General features: G+C 43.4%; 2 protein-coding genes across 3 annotated transcripts in view; both read left to right on the top strand.

Moving 5' to 3' along the window:
* mgll (monoglyceride lipase) overlaps positions 1 to 15,380 on the top strand; it is a 43,514-nt gene extending 28,134 nt beyond the window's left edge. For both annotated transcript variants that reach the window (XM_063208496.1, XM_063208495.1), the window contains 3 exons: positions 435 to 524; positions 2,062 to 2,277; positions 10,885 to 15,380. In XM_063208496.1, coding sequence (XP_063064566.1) covers positions 435 to 524; positions 2,062 to 2,277; positions 10,885 to 11,025 — 447 coding nt within the window. In that variant the 3' untranslated portion in view covers positions 11,026 to 15,380. The remainder of the gene's footprint in view (positions 1 to 434; positions 525 to 2,061; positions 2,278 to 10,884) is intronic.
* A 2,521-nt stretch (positions 15,381 to 17,901) lies between these two features.
* Positions 17,902 to 25,778, top strand: part of prkar2aa (protein kinase, cAMP-dependent, regulatory, type II, alpha A) — a 34,600-nt gene continuing 26,723 nt past the window's right edge. The window contains exon 1 of the mRNA XM_063208494.1: positions 17,902 to 19,557. Within this exon, the coding sequence (XP_063064564.1) occupies positions 19,323 to 19,557 (235 nt within the window). The 5' untranslated portion in view covers positions 17,902 to 19,322. The remainder of the gene's footprint in view (positions 19,558 to 25,778) is intronic.

Below are 25,778 nucleotides of genomic sequence, written 5' to 3'. Positions count from 1 at the left end.
TTTAATTTGAAGCTGTTAAATTTTACAGCGCTGTCACTAAAAATGTGGAACAATTGTGGGAAAACAGTAGGCCTGCTTCTGGACACTCCAGGGAGTCCTGTAGTACTGCCCGGCTCTCAGCTCTCTCAACATAGCCTGCTATTCTTGAAACCCTGTGTGTAGTTGGCCTGTTCACACACACACACACACACACACACACACACACACACACACACACACACACACACACACACACACACACACACACACACACACACACACACACACACACACACACACAGTGCCCTGTCTGTCTGTCTCTCACTCACTCACTCACTCACACGTACACACACGCACACGCACATTCTTTTTTTTCTGCTTTATTAAACTGGGTCAGGTGTCACAGATATTTTCTTTCCTTTTCATTTCTCTGTTCTGTGTCTTTTCTGTGTCAGGTGTTTCTGGCCAAGATGCTGAATCACATGATGCCTAATCTCTCCCTGGGCTCCATTCAGTCCAAATGGGTCTCCCGGGACCCCAAGCAGGTATGTATGACGATGAGGACGGAATAGGAATGTGTGTGTGTGTGTGTGTGTGTGTGTGTGTGTGTGTGTGTGTGTGTGTGTGTGTGTGTGTGTGTGTGTGTGTGTGTGTGTGTGTGTGTGTGTGTGTGTGTGTGTGTGTGTGTGTGTGTGTGTGTGTGTGTGTGTGTGTGTGTGTGTGTGTGTGTGTGTGTGTGTGTGTGTGTGTGTGTGTGTGTGTGTGTGTGTGTGTGTGTGTGTGAAAGAATGTGGGAAGCAAGAAAATCCTTTGATTTGTAGACGAGATGTGCCAAGCCAATGCCCCGAGAGAGTGCCAGAGTGCATGATATGGTTATTACGCTGGCTTTTCTCCTGTTTCACGTCTGCTTCAGTGGTAGCTGTGGTGTGGAATGCCTATGTGGTGGCTTATGGACACTGGGGCCACGTCTGTTGAAGCATTGAAAACAGACATGAAAGGAACAGTGCACCTTATTGCAAGAAATTGCTTGTATATGTGGATAAGTCCCAGTAAAATAAGAGAATACATAGGATTTTTTCGTCTATGTGTTTGCATTGCCTAGTTTAACAGTATAGCCAAATTAAGCGTAGCAATGCAGGTCTATGGGAGCACAGCACTCCTATACTACCTTCATCTTCACTGCTTCCCCCACATCTTCCTAGACAGCTATTCTAGATAGAAGTACTGGCACTGATGGAGCTTTGAACTGAAGCTCGTGCTATGACTGAAAAGATAATCTGGATTTTAGCAAGTGTTTAATAACTCTCGACTTGACAATGAATACAAATAATGTGATTAAGCAATATGAACTAATACTGTAGCCTAGTTTCTTTTGGAATGCGTCATTGCCAACAGAAAGGCTTTGCACAGCTCATACTTAGGTGCAAGAATGAAACTACAACTGTGATCCAGTAAGGAAAATAGGCCTGCATACATGAACGTCCTTTGCTGTTCATCTTAAATAAATTAAGTGTTTATAGTGTGTGCGTGTTGTCTGACATTGTCCGAGTGTGTATCTGTTATTCAGTGTTGCTGATGCCCTCATGTCTATCTTGTAGATATCTTGCACTACTACACTATTTGACTGTCAAGTCTTTAGCTCCCCTTGTCCCAGACCACACTCTTTGACATGACGTGTATTCTACTTGACAAGAAAACCTAACCCTACTTTGCATTTACACCTGAAGTTCTGTATATTTCCTGTGCACGTCGTATCTGCTAGTGATGTTGGCTATGATTATGTCCTCTATTGTAAGTCGTTTTGAATAAAAGGCGTTTGCCGGGGGGTGCTGTGGCGCAGCACGCTAAGCCCCCAACATTTGAGCTTGCATGCTCATGGGGACCCCGGTTCGAGTTCGGCCGGGGTCATTTCCCAGCCCTACCCCATATCTATCTCCTGCTCCTTTCCTGTCTCCTCTTACACTGTACTGTCTTAATAAAGGCCAAAAAAGTCCCCAAAACAAACTTTAAAAAATGTGTTTGCCAAATGCAATGTAATGTAAGGCAGCATGTTTTGAGTGCAGTTCTGCTGTGTGTCCCCAGGTGGAGGCGTACGACTCTGACGAGCTGAACTACCACGGAGGCATGCGGGTCTCCTTTGGAATGCAGCTCATGGAGGCTGCCAACCGCATTCAGCGCAACATTCCGGACATCACGTGGCCCTTCCTGCTTCTCCATGGCGACGCCGACAAGCTGTGTGACATCAGGGGCTCCCAGCTCATGCACAGCCAGGCCAAGAGCTCCGACAAGACACTGAAGGTTAGCAGGGTGTCCGCGGGTTTTGAAAAAATTATTAAAAGTTGATAAATTCATAAGGCAAAATGTAATGGCCTTAAAAGTTGTAAATTTGCTCAAGAGGTATTTTTTTTTTTAAATTGAGCTATTATGATTTTTTTTAGCATTTTGATTCAAAATGAAGTGGTTAGGTCAGACTTAAAGCCCAAAAGTTGTCCACATAAGCCCACATATGTCCACATAAGCAGCGGAGCAGCAGTAGGGTTGGCTGTGCCTTGGTTCACGTCAAATATGCGAGGCGCACGTTGTAGTCTCTAACACAGTTTTGCACGAAAGCTAAAATAACCTTTCTTGCGTGCCGAAAATGAGTGGTCTTACGATGCAAATCCAAACCTTAAAAATGCACTGCCATCATATGTGAAATCCAGAGCACATGCCGAACTGGATGAGGATTTAGCTTGACTTGCTCCATTTACTCCCATTCAAAATGTTGAGAGCTTCAGCCCCACGGCTCGGAAGTGGAAAGGCGTGACTTAGGTGCCCCATAGACACTGAAGGTTAGAGAATAACGACCTTACGTCCATAGGTGCTGGAAAGAGGGATGCAGTGGTGCGTTTGCATCCCCACTCTTGGGCTCCCTAAATAAGGGTTTCCTCAACTTTTACTGTGCAGAGTGCAGACAAATGAGTGGAGTGCAGCAGCAGTCACATTGTTAAGAGATAAAGAATGAAGGAAAAAAACTGCACCACCACTTTAAAACTTGTTCTGGCGCCCTGCCGCCTCTACGTCATGCCATGCTGCTTGACCTGATTATTAGGCATGGGAATCAGAAAGAAAGGCAAGGCAACTTTGTTAATAGAACACCTTTTTTACATGAAAGCATTTCAAGTATAAAACACCCTCCATAAGACCATACAAAGTGCATGCCAATAAAAAACCTTTTGATTAAGTCGAAGATTATTAGAAAGGCAAAATTTTGGTCAAAATAGAGTTTTGTACTAGCCTACTGTACATGCCAGCTCCATGCAAGGTCTTGATATTGACAAACTGTTTGACATCATCAGCTCTAAGTGATGCTTGACCAAGCTAAGAGCTCCAAAAACACACTGCAGGTTAGAGAGTGCACAGTAAAAAAAGAACTGTTGTTTTTACGGAAAATTGCTGGCAGCAGTGGTTGCCAAAGTCTACCTTTAAACAAATAACGGTATATTTCCTTTTTACATTTTACGGTAAGATTATGGCAGCAGTGGTTGCCAAAGCCTACCGTTAAATAAATAACGGTATTGGTTTTTTTTACATTTTACGGTAAAATTATGGCAGCAGTGGTTGCCAAAACAGATTGGACAGATTATATTCAGGTGAGTTCAATTATAGAGTTACAATCAGACAACTGATTATACTCAGGTGAGTCCAATTATAGAGTTGCAATCACAGACAACTGATTAGACTGATTCTACTCATTGGAGTCCAATAAACATCAACTTAATTAGATACCTAAATAAATGCCCAATTGCCAGATTGTCTAGTGCAGGCAGGTGGACCAGTCTAGTATCATCAGAAGGGTATGCAAATCCATTCTTTTTTTAAAAAAGGCCTGAAAATAACCTTAAGGAAAATGAAGGCCAAAGCTAGCGGGGCAAGCAAGCTAGCAAACAAGCTAGTTAGCAAGCCACCATGCAGCCACCCTTACAACGTGACCTGCTTGCCGGGCCGGCCAGGTGAGGGCCGGCCAGCAGCCGGCCAGCCTGCCTTACAGCCAGCCAGCCAGCTAGCTAGCTAGCAACCATGTGAGCGGTACAATGCAACAGTCCCTGTTTAAATACATGTTCAAGTGAACCATGTGACCCGAGTGATGAAGCATTTGGCAGGTGCAGGCAGTAAGTTAATCATTGCATGACAGCCCTTAGCACTCAGGTGAGGTCAGGAATTGATTGATAGATTGATTTGGATGGGGTAGAATGACAGTTTCAAATAGACTGGGCTACTTCTAAGAGCTCAAGGGATTACTGTCCCAGGTAGACTTTTTCAGATTATACTAGCCTAAAGGTATATTTTACACATTAAATGAGGCTAAACTGTAGGCTGTTAACTGTTGCCATTTGCAGTCCTTAACTGTTGCACAGTTTATTCAGTTGCCAGCTTCATTGTTGTCAAATCTACAACGTGGAGGCACCTGGAGCCAAGCAGACAGGCAATATGTTTTCTGTGGAGTAATTAATATTCAATTCATTATAACCTCCATTGCTTTCTGTTAGGTAGGAGGAATGTAAAAAAGGATATTCTGAATTTTGAAGAGGTTTACAGTGCCAATTTGCCTCTCAAACGAAAAAACTGATGGCAAAGCCTCAAAGTCCAATAAAGGAAAAAATTATTGCGGTGGAGAATTTTTCGCAGGATGAACTACAACACATGCAAAGGGTTGTACTCTAGGTTAATACTCATTGATGGCTACTAATCAAATAGCGTGTTGACATCAAACTCTGCCTGTTACAACCAGCCTATCAGTGGTTTGACAAGTTACACCTGGAACAAGTGCAATCACAAGAGATCTATTGGATTAAAGAGGACAAAAAGCCTAACACGACCAGAAAGAGCACCTACTTTTTGTAGTATACACAATGTGAAGAAAAGCAGAACAGAGTTCTTTGTCTGTTGGTTCACAATTTGGTTCACTAACAGAGGATTGAGTTTGGTTCACTTATAGGGGACTCAACAAAAATGGCTGCTCATGTTGCCAAAACATTTGAAAATTGGGGAGGCATGTTTTTCATAACTCACAAGGGAGTTAAACATTAACTCTCTAGCTCTCTTAGCTCAACAACTCGGATCCAGAGGAGTCAAATAACACTCTGTAGTGTTGCTGCAACTCTTGATGTTTAGATTTTGGCTGAACACCAGTCTAACTCTGATCAATCGAACTCTGGCAAATTTGCTGTGTACATATGTGTACACCAGTGAAAAATAAAGTCATGTACCGTTTCTTGACTACTTCATCTTCACTTAACGGTATTTTCCAATATTTTCTTTCAGTGAACAGTTCAGTATTTTCTACATATTGACACCAGTGAAAAATAAAGTTATGTACCGTTTCTTGACTACTTCATCTCACTTAACGGTATTTTCCAATATCTTTGTTTACAGAGAACAGTCCAGTATTTTCTACATATGACACCTGTCAAAAATAAAGTTATGTACCGCTTTTTGACTAAATAGTGGCTTGCCATATTTAGTACAGAGATAAACTGTTTTACATTTTACGGTCACTGACTGTTGCAATTTGACAGATTTTTGCCGTAATTTCAACAGGCATTTTTTAGAGAGTGGGCTCATGTATATAATGTCCCTCTTGGCCTAATTACTAGGGGGTGAGCGTTAGAAGATCATAAGGGACATTTTGGTCAAAATGGATTTTTTTTGTGTTACATGAAAGCTCTATGTGATGTCACTGTACTGATGCTGACAAAACTGTGTGCCCTTGGTTCCCTTGGTTCCTTGCTCATGTTTGACTTTGACAATTCAAGGTTAAAGAAGAATGACCTTACATCACGCTAACCTAATTATTATTTGGGGGTGGAAGTCAGGTCATAGGTCAAGTTACGCATCACACAAGCTAGTGCAAGATGATCTCGGTTACACATAGATATAATTTTACTTAAGATTATTCAAGCTGTTTTGTCTGTGAAAAGCAATGTATAAATAAACTTCACCTTACTTCACTTACTTAACTATAATACAGTATATGAGGTGTATGACATAATTGCTTTAAAGGTACACTGTGTGAGATTTTTAGTTGTTTATTTCCAGAACTCATGCTACCCATTCACTAATGTTACCTTTTTCATGAATACTTACCACCACCATCAAATTCTAAGTGTTCATTATGATTGGAAAAATTGCACTTTTCATACATGAAAAGGGGGATCTTCTCCATGGTCCGCCATTTTGAATTTACAGAAATAGCCATTTTTAGCTGCAAAAATGACCATACTTGGGGCATGCAAGAAAATATTAGTTTATTACTTAGTAAACTTTCATGAAAAGATCAAATTTGGCAATAGGCAGCCCAGTTTCAATGAGCAGCATAGTTGCAGTGCCTTTTCTGACCATTTCCTGCACAGTGTACCTTTAAAGGTGCACCCCGTGATTTTTTTAGTAGTTCAGAATCAATGCTGCCCATTCCCACCACCACCATCAAGTATTCTATTTGACCGAGAAAATTGCACTTTTCATGCTTGAAAAAGGGGATCTTCTCCATTTTGAATTTGCAGAAATGTTTAGCTGCAAAAATGTACTGTACATTGGTCATATTAGTAAGTACTAGTTTATTACTTAGTAAATATTCACAAAAAGATCAAATTTGGTGATAGGCAGTACAATTTCGATGAAAAGCATAGTTGCAATACCTATTCTGGCTACAATCTTACACCTTGCACCTTTAAAGTGGAGTGAAATGTTGCAGCCTTTCGCTCTCAGACCTCATTATGCCTCTATCCAAAATTAGTTCCCATGCCTTCCACTTGGTTGCCAGAGCACTCGGCTTGAAAGCTGCTTTACAGTTAAATCAAGCATCCTTAATTGAGGAAACCAATCTATTTTCAGCTTCCATGCTTTAGAGACAAACTCTTCATTAGCAGACCTACTCAAAACCAGGAGGTGACATAACTTATGATGTTGAATCAGATAGTTACGCAAAAGAAAACTCACATTTTCAGGAAGTCTTTTTTTTTAATGACAAGCAGCTATTCATAGTAGAAAATATCATTGACTAGTCAACATCCTGGCTGAGTGCTTGAGGAATTGAGGAAATGAGGAATTGAGGAAACCAATCTATTTTCAGCTTCCATGCTTTAGAGACAAACTCTTCATTAGCAGACCTACTCAAACACAGGAGGTGATAGTTACGCAAAAGAAAACTCACATTTTCAGGAAGTCTTTTTTTTTAATGACAAGCAGCTATTTGTAGAAAGCATCCTTGATTAGTCAGCATCCTGGTTGAGTCAGCATTAATGTGTTTTACAGCCCATTTTCTCTTTAAGATAATTGCTTTCAGATTGCACTTACTGTGATGGACCCTCCACGTACAGTAGCTGATGTACTTACTGTATTTCAGGAAGGGCCAATTTCCCCAATTAAGTGATTGTCTTTTGTATATGTACATGTGTATACAACAGTAACGTGCGGTCAACTTTATGGCTGGTGAGGCACTGACTTTTCCAATATCAGATTTTCAAATATATAATACTACAGCTACAGTATAAGTACATTTTTGTAAATTTACCAAATAGGCCTACTGATAAGCTTGATATGTCGTAGCTTTCTTAACATAAGGTAGGCCTACAAAATAAAACATGCTGCATTTCCGTAGAGAAAATGTTATTAGATCTCTCACTCTCTCTCACACACACACACACACACACACACACACACACACACACACACACACACACACACACACACACACACACACACACACACACACACACACACACACACACAGGATTCAAACAGTGGTCTCACATAAACCACACAGCAGCAATGTGGACAAACAGAAGCATCACGGCAGAGAGAGCTGGAGAGCAGAGCAGAGGAGAGGAGAGTAGTGGAGAGGAGAGGAGAGGAGAGGAGAGGGGAGAGGAGAGGAGAGGAGAGTAGTGGAGAGGAGAGAAGAGGAGAGGAGAGGATGAGAGTGGAGAGGAGAGGAGAGGAGAGGAGAGGAGAGGAGAGGAGATGGGAAAAGAGAGGAGAGGAGAGGAGAGGAAAGGAAAGGAAAGGAAAGGAAAGGAAAGGAGAGGAGAGGAGAGGAGAGGAGAGGAGAGGAGAGGAGAGGAGGAGGGGAGAGTAGTGAAGAGTGTAGCTCCTTCACAGCCCACTGCTCTCACACACACAGGATTCAAACAGTGGTCTCACATAAACCACATCAGGGCGGATGCTCAATGAAAGACACACACACACACACACACAGGATTCAAAACATGGTGTCATATAGACCGCTGAGCACCACGGCGAACAAACTGGTGTGGTAGCTTTTGTGATAAGCACCGGATTATCGTGCAAATGTAGGCCTACATCTACTTGTAGGACAAAGGTGGGACAAAGGTGTGGCAGGAAGCGAATGTCAACATTTAAACAGAGATTACTACACAAGCTTCGATATGGTCACCAAATATTTTGGGACTGTCATTTATGTTATGCCTACACTTTGGAATTAGATCAGAGTCTTGTAGTTAGGCTACACGGGTATATTTGATTTACCTCAACGCCCTGTACTCAACTTTACAAACAGTTACAGGGCACATGAGAATCCTGTTCAGATCACAAAAGCTACCACCACACCAGACAGAATCACGGCGGATTCTTTATCTCCCCACGGGTCTCACAAACACAGGCTTCACACACATAGGAAACACTGATCTTTATTCTTACCTTTAACTCGTACATCAGGTCCAGGCGCCGCTCTTTTCCTTCACTTTTGGCGTTGCGCATGCTAACGTTACTTTAGCCGGCGCTGTTCATCCAAAGCCACATCTATTCGAGACGCCCCAAACGTCCAAAGCAATTTGGCATTGAATATGAATATGAGTAGCCGCAAGGATTTGTTTCGTGAGGCTCCTTAGTCCTTAGTAAATTGTTAAGTCGTGAAATCCCATGCGAATGTTCTTCCACACATTCTCGCCGGTTGCAAACAAGACACAGGGGAAACAAAAAAATCTTTTCTGTTCTACCGCTCACTTTGAAATGATCGGGTAGTTGACCGGTCACCTGCAGCAAACCCTTCAGCTCTGTCGGTCCTCCCCATTCTTTATCACATATTTTCCCCTTGGAAATCCAACTTTGAGAATGGTCTTAGTTTCGTTATGAAATCCACTTGTAGCAGTCAAAGTGAACAAGCTAGCCAACAACACCGACTGACTGTATTGTGAATTTCAGATTCGCTATGACGTAACTGGCCAGCAAGACTCAACGCCAGAAGGAGTCTGCGGCCAGGCTACTGCTGGCCTCATCACTGTATATTTCAGTGGGCGTTCAGAGTAAAGAAATGATAATCACACGTAGAAAATAGTAAAAAAAATTATCAGGAAATGAGGGCACACCATACATACTTCTATTAAATGTATAAAAACGTTTAATACAATATTACCAGGTTGCATTCACAGAACGAGCAAAATGGCGCATGCGCTCAAGCCTGTTAACGAGGGATTGCGCAATCCGGGGGTGAGGCAAATTCAGAGTTGCCCCAAATTCAGCGTATTCAGAGGAATTTGACATGAAATGGGCAAATATTACGATTTTGGCCACAAAAATGACTGAAAACGAGTGAAACAGTTTAAACACTGCTTAAATGGTAGTTATGGTGCAGATGCTCGAAAACAATAGCTGTTATTGTAACTATTATTCACATTTACTGCATCTCATCATAATCATCTGGGGCTGGTGAGGCCGTGCCTCCCCTGCCGTATTGGAGTGCACGTGCCTGGTATACAAATCAATCACTTTACACAGTACACACAGTACACTTTACACTTTTTTGAATCCTTTTAGTCAATCTGGGGACTTGGCAGTCACATTTTAGCGTAGCACAGCATAAATCATGTAATCGGATTACACCAGTTGGAATGCCTGTAATTAGACTAGCGTAATCCAGTGATTCATGCGGAACTAATAGCTAAAGGATATTGCCAGATCGGTAGTATGACTGAGTAATATATATATATATATATATATATATATATATATATATATATATATATATATATATATATATATATATATATGTTTTGGGCTTTTCATGCCTTTATTCATAGGATAGTAACAGAGGGACAGGAAATGATTGGGGAGGGGAGAGAGAGAAGGGGAAGGCTCGGCTTGGCTTGGGCCGGTCGTCGCGGACGGCTGGGCCCTGGGTAATAATGTTAATAGAGAATACAATAAAATGTATGTGGATTAGATTAGATTGAATTAATTATATTGTCGCTGTAGATATGTAGCCTACCATGCACACTATACATGCGGCATGGCATTGAAAACACCTTAGTCATCAGTGTAACTCTACTGTATGCACTGTAGTTACTGTAGACATGACAACTTATTTCACCCCTTTGTTGTAGATGTATGAGGGAGCACACCAAGCCCAACATGTTGCCAAAACAGTGAATGGGTCTTTCAACATGCCATGTTAATGTCCATGGCTGGACTGGGGGAGAAATAGGGCCTGGGCATTTTTGGCTTAAAGAGGCCCCTCATAATTAGCGGTGCAAAACTGACTCACCAGTGGGGCCCGCACCTTTGTGAGGCCCACCGGGAAATGCCGCTATGGCAGATGGCAAGGGCGTTTGGGCGTTTTTTTCTGCAGATTTATGGCCATAGAAATCAACAGAATTTAGTTCAAATTGGGTGGGATTTTGTGCTCCAAGGCAGGTTCTGAGCATTTTTTGGGCTGGAAATGGTCAGTCTCATCAGGCAACCCTGTATGAAGTTTAGCTCCTTCAAGACATGAAACCTCTTTCACCCCTTTGTACTAGTAGATGTATGAGGGAGCGTAGACTACCACGCCCACCGCGTTGCCAAAATAGTGGATCGCTCTTTTAACACGCCATGTTAATGTCTCCATGTCTGTTGTGTTTGCCGTTGTAGATATACGAAGGAGCCTACCACGCCCTCCACCACGACCTCCCTGACACGGCGGAGGCCACGATGAAGGAGCTGACCAGCTGGATACTAGAGCGCTTGACCTCCTCCGCTCCTGCTACCCAATCAGAATCAGTGAAGCAGTAAAAACGCTGTTAGCCCTCAGTTTACCCTGCAGCACTGTATCAGTGGGCCAAAAAATCTCTTTATGTCCCAGCCACAGACTCTCTCTCTGTGTCTCTCTGTCTCTCTGTCTCTCTCTCTCTCTCTCTCTCTCTCTCTCTCTCTCTCTCTCTCTCTCTCTCTCTCTCTCTCTCTCTCTCTCTCTCTCTCTCTCTCGCACACACACACAACACACACACACACACCCTATACATCTATACATCCCATTTTGTTCCACAGAAGCTCAATGAAGGTCAGCGGGTCATTCAGAACATGCCAGTGTGACCTTCGACCCCTTGTAGTATATGTTGAGCTGCTTGTCTCAGCATGAGGACAGGGATTTGAGTGTGTGTGTGTGTGTGTGTGCGCGTGCGTGTGCGTGCGTGCGTGTGTGTGTGTGTGTGTGTGAATATGTGTGTGTCTGAGGGAGAGAGTGTTGTGTTGTGTTGTGGTGTAGTGTGTTGTGATGTGACGGGATGTGTGCTTCAAAAGACAGCAGCACAGCGGGCCATGTCTAACATGTCCACCGTGGTAATTGGCCAGGCGACCATAATGAGCCAAGTCAGCGCAGAACAGCGCACCCCATTGTGTGTTGCTGCGGTAACAGCTGCCTTTTTGTCTCTCAGGAGGAGGAAGTGCATTGTCGCTGTCTGTGTGTGGCACTGCTGCCCCTAGAGGCTACAGGCAGTGTTGCATGCAGCTTAAAACGGTTGCCACAGCAACTACAGCATGGAGGAAAGTGAATGGGGTTCCATTAGCTGTCTCAAAAAGAGGCTGAACAGTGTGTGCCTAGTTCATAAGCTTTCCCCCTGTCGCAAACAACCCCCCATTCACCTTAAATGGAAACACACTGAAGCACTATTTTGATAGCACCACGCTTGTGTTAAGCATGCACTTAAATAATTGTCATTGGCCTATAAGCAGCTACAACACATCCCTTGTTACACACCCAGCACTCGAACTGAGAGGATTTTCCACTTGGCTCCCCCGATGATGAAGGATGATGGCGTGGCCGCCGTGTTAAGATAGAAGTACATGACTGTTCAGTGCTGTTCTTGTTATGAGCAATATAGGTGCACTGTAATGACAGACTGTGACACACGACTGTTCCCAGAACTGTGAACTACTACTACTAAAGTCCTATTCCCATCACCAGCTGAGAGGAAGGCTAATAGACTGTTGGGGATAGACTGTCTTTTATCAATGGAGGTTTGTATGTGGTGCGTGCGTGTGTGTGTGTGTGTGTGTGTGTGTGTGTGTGTGTGTGTGTGTGTGTGTGTGTGTGTGTGTGTGTGTGTGTGTGTGTGTGTGTGTGTGTGTGTGTGTGTGTGTGTGTGTGTGTTTAAGGGTGAGAACAGTGTAAGCTCTTCCAAGCATATGGATACAGGGAAACGTGTAAAATGTTAACAAACTATCTTATTAACTGCCAGAAGTGTGAATAATCAGGAATCACCAATATTATCATACCGCAGCAATAGATTTCAGTTCAAATGATCAGGGCTGCAGTGGCCCAATCAGAGCTTTGTATCAGTAATCAATAGAAGGGTCCACATGTGTACCAGCTTAAAACACACACAGCCTTCATTCGTACACACACACACACACACACACACACACACACACACACACACACACACACACACACACACACACACACACACACACACACACACACACACACACACACACTCTTAGAAGGCAATTTACTCATTGTCAAATAGATGCGATGGCTTTTATACTACTGTGGCATTGAATTTTCCTCTTAACTGACAAAAAAGGATTCCTTGTTAAAATACCATTTGCTACCTTTTTTAATCTTTGACTTTGTCATCTATATCCCATCATGTGATATTGGATTTAATGTGTGGCATGGTGAGTTCATGGTTTCTGAAGTATATTTTTAGATATTATTTGCACAATAGTAACGGACATTCAGACATCTCGTGAAGAGACTGAACTGAAAATGGCGACGTCACTATGGACTTGTACAATTAGGTTTTTACATGTGAATAACACTTAAATGTTGCATGTTTTAATGTCTCTCTGTCTGTAGGCTACTGCACCTAGCATCGTGACCTCCACACATAGCCCTTTTCTTGTGTTTTGTTTCCTAAGCTCAGTATGATTCCCAAAATGCATTGCTGCAAGGGGTGTTGGCTCGAGCTTGCGTCTGGACTGCGTAGGTAGGCCTTGACTGTGCATCAGTCATTGGGTTACAATAAAAACCTTTTGGCAACAGCTTGTTAGCTTAGTAGCTCTTTGGTCAAGTAAAGAATAAGGAGGTTCACTATGATGGTTGGAGGTGTTATAATGAATTCATTTTTTTATATATTTGTTCAGAGACAACACAGTACAGTAACTGCTGCTGTGGAATGATTTCCTAACTGTGCAGCAATGAAGTCTCGTTTAATTATCCTTCATTCCATTGCTGCACTTTATCTTTAACAGCTGTTTGTTTCTCCCTGTGTCCATTAAGGGTTGTTGTTTCTATCTATCTATGGTCAGTCCCGTCTTCTTCTGGTGTATAGTTATTATCAACCATACAAACCTAGCCAGGCCACGGCCTCCTACTGACGCAACACCTTCGGCGTTGCTTCTAGTCCGGCCAAGAGCAATGTAGAAATCTTTTCTGATCTCCAGAAAAATCGGGACCCACTTTGTCGCAAAATCCACCCACTTTGTCGCAAACCAGTCAAACAGTAGCAAACCTAGGGAGGCCGGTCAACCATGCTTTTTGGGAAACGTTAATTGATATGCTCTTGGTCTCGAAGAGATTTGAAAGTCGAAGATAATCAGGCTAACACTGACCCACAATTTTCCTCAAAGTTCTTTCTGTTTCTCAACTGTTAGTTAGACACTTAGTTTTTCTATATTATGCCCCTACTCTTCAGACACCTGTGTGTGTGTGTGTGTGTGTGTGTGTGTGTGTGTGTGTGTGTGTGTGTGTGTGTGTGTGTGTGTGTGTGTGTGTGTGTGTGTGTGTGTGTGTGTGTATGTCTGTGTGTGCATGCGTGCGTGAGTGTGTGTGCGTGCGCATGGACTAATAAAGTGTGTGCACACGTAAGGATACATAGTATGTGTATATACAGAAAAAATATATATAATAGACATTATTTTATTTTATTTTATTCGGCTGTGACGTTGCAAATCTGAATGTATTTATTGTGGTCAGTTTTTAGAGTGTGGGCACATTGATGGAGAGTATGATTTTTGAGGGAACTCAAAGGCCTTAGGAAGGAAGTGAGTATTAAACTCTAACAAGATATGGCAGGCGCATGGAACTGAACCCTGATCTGAACTACCAGTGTTTTACCATTGGCAGCTGTCAGGCTGTGAAATTATATATATATAAAAAAGTGAAGAACGTGAATGGCCAGTGGTATTGCCTTGCCCGGATACACACGCTTACAATAACAACACGCACAGCTCAGGCAATATGAACTGTTACGCAGCTCACAAATAATTGTATCCAAGAAGCACATACGGTTATTAAAGCAAATAGAAACATTTTATTAGCAGTCTTGGTGTTGAGAGTTACACAACCCTGTTACAGACCTTCTAAAATCAGGGCAATGGCTCAATCTGTTATCTGTACTTTGAGTCCCAGTACATTGCCAGTTAAAAGTTGTTAAACTTTGTTGACTGTGCTTAACACTGTCCCAGTATAGCTATAATAACTTCACTCACTGTACTTCGAATTTGAATTAGTGAAACTGTATTCAGGTGAGAGATGACATTTGAGATTCTTAGGCAATTCCAGTCCTCAATAACCTTCATTGGCCACAGAGCTGTATAAAGGCCAGCTGACCCTATTTTTATTTCATTGCTGGCCCTGTCTTTAAGAAAATGTCAATATGTACAACTTGCAGGTAGTTTGTCAATATGGACTAGTTTGTGTAGTAGTTTGGAACTACACAATGCATCATTTTCCTGTGACATTGTCATTATTATTTTTATGTTTGTTTTAATATATTTTGGACGCAAATTATATTGTAAATTATATTTTAAATTACTGTGTGATTCAACTGTGTTTTGGTTCACTCTGGCTCTCTTGAGGGAGGAATTTCTATACATTTTTTTACTATTACATTTTTGAAACCTCTGGCACAAATAAATAGTTGCAAACAATCAGATCCACATGTCATTACCAGTAATACTGAAGGCATTATCCTAAACTCTTGGCTGGCAGTACATGCATGTAGACCGTGTGCTATGTAATGTTTCCAAAATGTATTGGATGTGCATCATAATGAATGTCTAATATTATATTGTGCATCTGATGGAATTGCTTACTTGCCAGACATACTGCATATTTCTAATAAATAATGACTGTTAACCCATTCTGTGTCCCTGCCTCTTTTGAATGGTTAACTATTCCTTTTCTTTCCCTTTATGCATTCTGCTATGGTGTGTAAGCTGTAGTCATAGACCCCAATATTGTCATTTATTTCCCTATGAAGGTCTTGCTTCATACTTCAGTAAAAGCTATTTGCATATAATGTTGCCTTACACCAGAACACCTCTTGAGAGTGATGGAGGAAAACGTAGATTTCTCCTGGACCATAGCACATAAAATGTTTTTGTTTGTTTGTTTTACCTAACATAAGTAGGCCACACAAGGCCAGGCCAGCCATCAGTTTCCTGGTTCAGAATAGTAAAAACCCTGCCATAAAATTTGATCCAATCAGCTCTGAATCAGCTGATCTTAACGAGTACACAAGACAGGTAAGACCAGTTATTCAGGGTAGTCACCTGTGTTGGAAGGAAAGTATGATTTTTACTTTTAAAATGGCCACCTGGGGCCTCATGGACAAAACTAACTTAGTACTAATACTGACTTAGCATGAAAAGTGCATGTGTACTTAATTTCATGTGAAATCAGACATGCCACATCACATGAATCGGCAGGAAAGCCTGTTTATGCATGGACTGATACATTTGAAATGTTCTAGTGCAAATGCATCTTTCAGATTTTCACTTACGCAAAGATTCAATAGGAAATCTATGGAGGTCTTTGTCATGAGGCCCCTGGTATGTGGACAGAGGTGGATGTAGGATTCTGTTTGTACTGGCCCCTCGAGACCCGTGGTGGCCCGCAGGTCCTGGATTCGGTTCGGTTGACCCTTGTGTGAGGAATTTAAAGCCAGAGTTTTACTTGCTTTGCACCACGTGCACATACTCTTGCACATGTACAGTAAGAAGTTTCCACTGCAAGAGGTAAAATAAAGAGAAAAAGAAGGGACAACTGCTTGATGGTGTTCTGACCGACACCCCCTGACCAGCACGCATGCGGTGGTCCTCACCAACAACTACAAATCCATACGTAATTTCTCTTCAATATTTAGCAGGCATTCCTTGGGCAGTTTAATAAACAGCACAATAAAAAAGGCTACAATAATACGCTCTCTTAATCGTCCAAGGGCCTACTTAGCCTGAAAGTGTGTTGAAGCCATATAAAGTCAATGGTTGCCTCTATTCTGGGTTGCACCAACAGATGGCACTCTTAAATCATATTCAGTTGAGCCAAGTATAGGCCTTGTACACACACAGGTGTGATATCCAAATATCCTGTGAGAAAAAGAGATTTTACTAGTCACTGACTAGTAGTCAGTAGTAAATGCTGTTAATAAGTGTTAAATTGCACTGCCCTAGCAGACAAACTATTATGTTTACAGCAGGCATTGGTAAATTCACATTGTGTGCTCAATGATGTTTCACTGTAATATCCTAGCGCTAACTGTATCAGTCTGCTGTATGGAATAGGCCTAGCTTCAAACCTCGGTTGTGTCCTAAACACACCTATACGCACATTTGTGTCAGCTTGGTCAGCGCCTCATCAACTGTAAATAACATATCGCCAGAGACGGCATTGTCCCCTGGCAAACCCAACCCGTACGATTGGCTGACTGTATACCATATAAAAGCCAGAGTAGCCTAGTTGCTTGAAGTTGCTTGCTTGGACCCACTTAAATGCGTGGATTAGGCTAGTTCTGCGATTTCAACATTATGTCCTTTGGAATTTAAATAATCTCTAGGCTACATGACACCCGCATGTCGTCAATAAACAATAAATGCAGTTGCTTGCACACATCTGCATTGTTGAGTGGTTTGTCTAGGCTATTCCTTAAAGGAAAGTTTTAATTTAGAACGGCCATAAATAATTCATTCCAGGGAATAATGTCTCGCTCTGATTGGAGGATTTGGAAAGGCCTTTACAATGTGCGTTTCCTATGACGAATGAATTCTCACCCTATTTTAGGGAACCTGATTTACCAGTAAAGGCACTCTTGGTCTGTTTTCTTTGTTTTATTGCTACTGTTAAATAACTTTGCTACTGGTTGTCCTATTTTTATATGTAAGGTAGCCTATGTCTTCGGCAGGGCGAGCTGTCCGAATGTTTAGTGTGATTGGTCATTGCACATGTCGGTCAGGGTTTTCCCGCTATCCCTACGCATCAAGTGCTCGCGGCCACGCCCATAGGAGGTCGTGCAGGGCAGCAGCAGTAGTAGGGCCGGTGTTTAACAGAGGCTGAGAGACTAATGTAAAAGTAGCTATATTTATTTGGGATTATTATAATGGGACTACTTGGGTTCTCTGGAAAATCCCCTGTGCATAGCATAATTGAACAAGTCCATGTCCGACTGTTTGTTTGGCGCGCCCTTCCCTCCGCAGCAGCTTATCTGGGTTGATTGCTGTCAAGTTTCGAAAAGTAGTAGTTGTCTTGTGGAGGTAGCGCATAATTGCACATCAATGACGTTATCTTTTGTTATTCCTGTGACAGTTTTTTGTTTATTCGGGTTGGTGATACTTTCCTGAACAGTTGAACATAACCTGACTCAAATCAGAGAGAGAAATCATTCCGCTTGCTGCCTGTCACGGTTGTCCCACCCCCTCGTGCATCTGACAGACTGCTGCTGCTGCTGGTGGTGGTGGTAACTTAGCTAGCTAGCAAGTTAGCCATGAGCCTGGTTCATAACGTAATGGAGGCTTAGCGGAGTATGTAATTGAATATTTGCCGATGAACACTATAATCTGAATGGTGTGTCTTTCTCAACTGCAGATCAAAGGACAGCATCTCTACTAGTAGCATTTGCACCGGAGGTGCTTACCTCATTTCATCAAAAGAGCGAGGAAGAGAAAGACCGAAAGTAGATATTGGTTGCTACTGAGTGGTATGCGGGGGACTGCGCGTTTGCAAGTCTTTTGAACGTAATTGACTGCCTGTAGTTCTGGAATTGGCTAGCGAGCTAGGCAACCGTAGGTAGGTGACTGCAAGCTAACGGATCACTCCTTGTCGTCAAAGCTGAGATATTCCGTTTTCACAGCAAGGTTATTTGGCCAGCTTGGCCACCAGTTTAGCTTTGTTGACGAACGCTATCTGATTGGAATTGTCTGGGTAAGAAAATTATTGACACATTAAGATTCTGTGCGTTAGTTAGCCGACTTGACTCTTCATTGTGAGCCTTTCTCACGTTACTCTTGGACGTAGCGATCTTTCTACCTGATGCGTTTCGCTTATTTGCGCTAGTAATGTCACTGGATGCAATTTAATTTATGCTAACGCTAGCATGTGAAGGTTAAGATTCGTCTCAAAAACGCAAGTCTTCTGAGTAACGTTAATCCGCGGCCCAACTCTTGCTATCGCCTCTTATTTTACAAGTGTCTCGCCTACCAAGCTAAACCGTTTCCGTCGCTTGACGGCTCCCTGCTTTACAAGAACTTCTCCTGTATGCAAGTTGGCCGAATTGACTGTCATCTACGGTATCGAAAGCATCCAGGTAGCAAGGCGATTTTTGTTTTTGTTATGTCGATGTAACTTTGTTCGCTAGCTTACAGTCGCCGAATTAGCTACGTGAGAGATTTTTACTCGGCCGTCCACCTACGGCAAACAAACCAAAAGCTAGGGCATTTGATTCATTTCCCTCCCAGACAATTTCCTCTGGCTGCTGGTCATTCACACATTGTGCAGGCCTGCCACAAAACCTAGTAGACAACGTTGTGTTGGGCATGTGTGGTCTGTAGCGTCTTGATTAGGGAGATAGACAAGTTGGTTCAAAGTGTGAACTGTCTCCACCGCTGTGTGCAAACTGGCTAGCTCACGTTGCTAGCTAGTATCTTCTACAAATCTAGCTAGGTATTCCCCATTACTTCTGTATCACCAAAAGAAGGAGACAGCCACATGGACTTATAGAAGTACCTGGTCGACATTTTTGTACGAGGAACCAGGCCTACTTCGAGATTTATAAAACAATCACTTTACAAGCAACAACCTCAGAGCAGACATGAGTATTGAAATTCCAGCCGGCCTAACGGAGTTGCTACAGGGCTACACCGTGGAGGTGCTCCGCCAGCGACCGACGGATCTGGTGGAATTTGCTGTGCAGTATTTTACTCGTTTGAGAGACACGAGGAGTCAAGATGGCAAAGGTGGAAAGGGAGTAATGTTTGATGGCGAACCGATGCAGACAGAGTCCAACGGGGATGAAGACGACGAAGATGACGACTCCGACTTCGAGCGTAAGTACCAAACCTGGGTGCCCCTCGCTAATGAGTTTGACAGTTCATATGGTTATAGCAGTTTTGTGGGAACCTGAAGTTATTTTTTTGTGGAGACCACATACAATATTCTGCCTGTTTAAATACAAGCAGACTCTGTTCGAGGTGGACCTACTGTAGAGCTCTTGAAGGTGCTGTCTACATCTTTGAAAAGGCAATGTGACGGTAGTTGACGCTAGTGTCATCCTTACAGGTGGTCCATTTCTTAACCACGTTAGGCTAATATGTGAATAGTATCACAGTAAACTATCTAAATAGCTAAGTGTGGTGATCAGTTTCTTTGGTAATTCAGTAGTAGGATACTTTTATGTACCAGTATCCTCCGTACACATCCAAGCTCCACCTAAACTGCTGCCTAGCAAAGGGAATGAATGAGTACCCCGTTGATAAAACCATTGGCTACACATGAATGGTTGCCAGTCAGTAATAACATTTTGTCCTAATCCATGCCAGCGAACACGCATTCACAGATGCGATATTAAACAGCCATATCTAAAGGCGGATTTTAGCAAGCGATGCTTTTAATGATCATCGCCTTTTCATTCAGGAAAATGGTTGCCATGGAAACCCAGTTTATGCCTGTCTCCAGTGCTGTTTGTGAGCTTCTGAGCAAATTGATGCTGCTTGTGTGTGTATGTGTGCCCCATGGATATTAAATTGACAGTGTCACTTGTATCTATCAAATGTATCTATTGAAGCCGAAGGTTGCCAGGGTTAGGTAGCTGTAACATCAATGCATTGTGAAGTTGTGGCCAGTGGATGTGGTTATACCAAGCTGTGCATGAGCTGATATTGATTTGGGAAGCATGACACTATTTTCATGACTAGTGAGCTGGTTTGGATAAACAATATGTTCTTCTCCCACCCCTCCCCCTAAACCCAAACATACACACTCCCACAGTCCATTCCTCCAGTGGGGCTTTTAAAACCCTGGGTTCTTGCAGTGGTGTAGGCAAGCAACACTGCCTTTTCTGGGGGAGTTAAAGCATTCCAAAGACTTAGTGTATACAGTCAACTGTCAGCGCACAGACCTTTGTTTTAACTGAGCTAGAGGTGGGTTCAACAATACAAGTGTAGGGGCCTGTTGACTTGATACCCTTATATTTTTGCCAGCAGCAACATGAAGGGCCTCATGTATGAACCAGCACATCTGTCACTCCACCTTTGTGAGAGAATTTGCTGTGTATACGGTAGCAACAGGAGAAGCAGGGAGGAAAGGATCAAGAGTTCACCACAGTTAAAAGATGGAAGATGATGGTGAAAAGGGGCAGGTTTTCCTTAATCAAAGTAGTGGCAGGTGTAATTTGTGTCACAGGTATGTTTTCTTTGTGGATGTGTGTGGGATCTTGTCTGTTGGTGGGCTGCGAGGCGATTTATTCTGAAAATGGCGTTTTGAGCATGTTAGTGAAGGTCACTGGAAAATCACTGGAATGAGGGAACAAAATTGGTGAAATATGGTCTGTTAACGTGTGTTTTTGTGAATCTTCCTTGAGAGTTGCAGGCAGCTGGAAATTGTTACGTTTTTATTTGTAAGATTTAGCTGATGGAGCTTCTAGCCCCAATATGCCTTTACTTCTGTGGTAGTCCTCTCATAGAAGGACTTGGATTGATGCATAGGAGGCTGTATCATCCACCATGAAATAAGTGCTGCACTCATTAAACAAAAAAAAAATCTGAAAGTTGAGAGTGCGTCAGAAATTTATCGCTGAAAAAAATGTCAGGTGACTGACCAGCCCGGAGCCTGTTAAGATTCTGTGGTCACGGACTTGTCGTAGTTGGTGTCATTGTAGACTTTTGGTCCGATAGTGTGTTAAATTCTCTCTGACAGGTGTGTACACTCTGGCCCTGATGTTAATCTGAACTTCGGCACTTCCCCATTCTCTGCTTATCTCCAGCAGGGAGAGAATGGGGAAGCAGCACGGCTGACATGTACCTCACCCACTCATCGTCTCATGGCCTGCACCACACACACACTATACACACTCACACACACACACACACACACACACACACAATCTTGTTATGGGGGTTACTACCGAAAGGTCAAAATAGGGTTAGTGGGTGTTAATGAACCCACTGACTGAACCTGTGTCTGTATAGTCTGAGTGCATGGCTTAACATCGATACCTGCCCATTGAATGATTAACTTATATTCGGATAAAAAAGTAAATTAATTGGTATCACTCTGGTATAGCCTATCAAATTGGGAAAACCACTAGCCACATTAGCTGGTGGTGAGTAAAAACAGTTCATGTTCAACCCTGATTCAGGGCAAAGTTAATCTCTTCTTTTGTAACTTGGTGACCTTTTGGTGTTTTGGGTGATTCTGAAGCTCTTCTTGGGTTTGTGTTCTTGGGTCTTAGTCAGCTCAGCCGCACTCCCAGTCCCAACAGACGTCTGTTATGGGTGTTGTTGAAAAGTCAGCAGTGGCCTGGCCAGGTCACATACCCCTGTGCTATGTTGTGCTGTGCTATGCTATGCTTTGCTCGTAGTGTGTGTGTGTGTGTGTGACAGTCTCTCGGTGTGTGTGTGACGTACTCCCTCTCCAAGCCGATTAGCGGCGCTTGGCTTATGGACAGGGTTACGGGGACAACAGTAGGGCAACGTCAGGGGGCCGGCAAGGCTATACCTTCCTTGTGTGTGGGTGTGAGTCAGTCAGTCTGCGTGTGTGTGTGTGTGTGTGTGTGTGTGAGAGAGAGAGAGAGAGAGTAGGCAAGTATGTTAAGTGTATCCGTGACGGAGGACTTGGCTAGTATGCACAAGATAATCTGGTGGCAGGCAATGTTTTAGAGTGCCGATGGAATCCCCGACACTCTGTACCCCAGTGGCTCTGACTGGCTTAGGCTAGTAGTTGCTTCAACTGTATGTCTGTGTGTGGGTGTCTGTCCTTCGATTGGCCGTCTCTCTCTCTCTCTCTGACCTTCATTGGCCATGCTCGGACCCAGCAGCCTCCACTTGTCAAAACAGATTAGACTGATAGAGAGCCCAACCTTGACTCTTCACAGCGCGGAAGATAAGGATGACATGAACAACAGCCCAACAGGCCACGAGAGAGACGTGTGTCCCCCGCACGTAAAAAAAAACCCTGTCACAAGCGCACCGTACTCACTTTTACACACCCACTCTTCCTCTCCTGCCCCTGATTTCTTAACGTTAGGCCTGATGTGTGTGTTGCAAACAAGAAGCACTGACCTGACCGGTGAGAGAGGTGTTGAGTGAGTCAGGGTGTTTTCAGGAGTCTGTACAATGTTTCCCCCAGAATTTTTGTCAGTTAAGCTTGTGGGGCGTTCAAATTTTTTTTTTTTGGCTGAGCAACTTCAGAAATTACATTCACAACATGAAATCTTTACCTTTTCAGGGCACCTTGTTATGGTGTGTTTCTTTTCAAGGTGGCCGCCTTTGCAATAAAGTGCCGGGGGAAACCCTGCTGTAACTTACTTGTCAGGAGCTGCATGCTACCTGTAGGCTTGTAGACTACTTCGAGATCCCACATGAGGAGACCATCAAAACATTTACCGGTGATGAAAATGGTTGCGAAAATGGTTGTCAAGATGGGTGCACATTTCTTTAATTGAGTTCCAGGTTTATGTTTGTGAACTTTTACCTAAAGGTTAACTTTTACCAGCCACTATCTAATACGAAGTCACCACCCATTCAACAGTATGAACTCTACCTAAATCGTGCACTTTACCAGTATTGGGCAGGTGGCTAGTGCAAATTTCCTGTCTTCCAGGGACATGTTCACTCGCTCATAGACACACACACACACACACACACACACACACACACACACACACAGTACATTGTGTGAATGATGATAAGGTTGTGTTGGTGTGGCGACTATCAAGAGAGACTGCAGAGGGTTAACGCTGGCCCAGCAGCAGCATCATCACCAGCTTAGAGAAGGGACACTGCCACTGCCTTTTATGGGCCTCAGAGTGCCAAGAAAGGAGAGCAAAGCGAGAGGGAGGGAGGGAGGGAGAGAGAGAGAGAGAGGAAAAGAGAGATAGAGTGAGAGAATGAGGGAGGGAGAGAAGGAGAGAAGGAGGGAAGGAACCCCTTTGCCAGGGAGGGCACTGGGAGTAATGGATAGTGCCACGAAGGGAGGGAGGGAGGCAGGGAGGGAGGGAAGAACAGTGTGATTTTGGTGGGAAAACTAGCGACAAGATAAACTAATGATCTACTCGGGGACGATGAGGAAAAGCAGCAGTGTAGTATAGAGTGCAAATGGTGTCTATGAAGTGATGCAGAAATGTGTGTGTGTGTGTGTGTGTGTGTGTGTGTGTGTCTGCTTGAATGGAAAAGCGCTGGTGGCGGCGACATGCATGTAGGCTAGCTGTTTGTGTAAACTGTAAAGTGGTGTGTTCCTGCTGCTGCCCCCCTGTCTGTCCTCTTAATGAAGCCTGGCGTTGGTCGTCTGGCGGCAGGAGCGGGACTTTGTCCTCTGATACCGTATACAGCACACACACGCACACGCACACACAGCCGTCTTGCTCATTCTTCTCCTGGGAGCGTCTCCATTTATGTCCCTACCTTCATTCATGAGGTGACACTCTCTGCTGCTGAAGGAGAACACGCATGAATCGAGAGCCCTGTGACTGAGCACGAATATGGGTCCTCTCTGTCTCTCTCTCTCTCCTGCTTCCTCTATTCTCTCTCTCTCTCTCTCTCTCTCTCTCTCTCTCTCTCTCTCTCTCTCTCTCTCTCTCTCTCTCTCTCTCTCTCTCTCTCTCTCTCTCTCTCTCTTCTTTACGCCAAAAGCCTCAGAGACTCCTCAGCTGCCCTTGTTCTACATGTGAGAGACAGTGCTTCCCACACACACACAAGAGTTCACACTACACACAGTCTGGTGTGCCACTGGATTGGCCTCTAAACTGAAAGTTTAGCATGTCTTCCCTGACCCCCCTTACACACATGACCCATATTGTTTGCCATCTTCATTATTCCCATGATTAAAAAAATACTATCAATTACAATTTTCTAAATTCAACTATTGTTTCTTCAGGCAAAAGCCTTAGAGACCCGTGCCTGTTTCAGACACGTGATGTGTGAGGCTGCAGACTATGGAGTACTGCACATAGCGCGCAGCACTTTAACGCCCACTTGTAGCCTAGTCTAGTCTAGTCTACGTGTGAACGCTTGTCTGCAGCAGCTGCAGGCCTGACCTCAACCGTTAGCAAGTCTCTCCCCCAAACAAACACCCATACGCATGACCACCAGTAGCAGTTGAAACCCACGTCTGTGTTCCCGTATTGTCATAGGGCTTTGGTCATGAGGTAGATTACAGCCGCCTGCCTGCCTGCCTGGCTGCCTGTCTGTAAACAGAAATGTGTAAGCAGAAATGTAGCCTATGTTAAGTACATGAACAGGCTTGCATTGTTGCAACCTGCGTGGGTCCAGATTAATCATGACGTAGGTAAGGCCATGGCATGTACCCTTCTCATGGGCTTTTCCTTCCTCTGTGTGCTTTCATATCGTTACATTACATTTAAATTACGTGTTTATCCAAAGCCACTTACAGTGATTTACAGGCTATTGGATATAGGGTCATTCCATGTCAATTCACATGATTGCCCAGAATCTCCCCAGGTGACCCTCTCCGATTTGCCTGATACCTCACATGTACCTTTTGATGTCAATAGAAAGAAGTACTTGTATTAGCACCCTACGTCTAATGGTTGTGGAGATGAGGCCCTCCAAAGTTTGGGTGCCATGCCCACCTTTCAAGCCTGTGAATTGCATACAAAATTTACAAGCAGATTTTGACACCTAGATTTGGGGGGGTCACCTGGGGAGGGGGGGCTGTGAATTGACCTGGAATGACCCTATAGTCCCTGGAGCACTTCTGCCATGATATGGGACTCACTCAAACCTTCTACTGTAAGACTGACTTGCTAACTACTGTACTAGGACACTGATTCCCAAAATGTGGGTCTTGGGCCACTGGTGATGCGGCAAGTGGGCTGTGAGAGGTCCTAAAATGTATCCTTGGTGTACAATGTGATTTTAATTACTGTTGAGTGTAAAATGTATCTGATATAGGGATGGCAAAAATTGAAAAAACTCTTAACCGGCTACTGAGACTCATTAACCGGTGATTAACCGGTAATCTTAAATTATACAACGTTCGCGTGCCTGATATGCACAGCACTGTTTTTTTCTTTTTTTTCTTCAAATAAGCC

Source organism: Engraulis encrasicolus, chromosome 10 (genome assembly GCF_034702125.1).
Source record: "Engraulis encrasicolus isolate BLACKSEA-1 chromosome 10, IST_EnEncr_1.0, whole genome shotgun sequence".
In the NCBI taxonomy this organism is placed as follows: Eukaryota; Metazoa; Chordata; class Actinopteri; order Clupeiformes; family Engraulidae; genus Engraulis; species Engraulis encrasicolus.
Note: the sequence above shows the minus strand (reverse complement) of the source record. Positions and strands in the feature narration are given on the sequence as shown.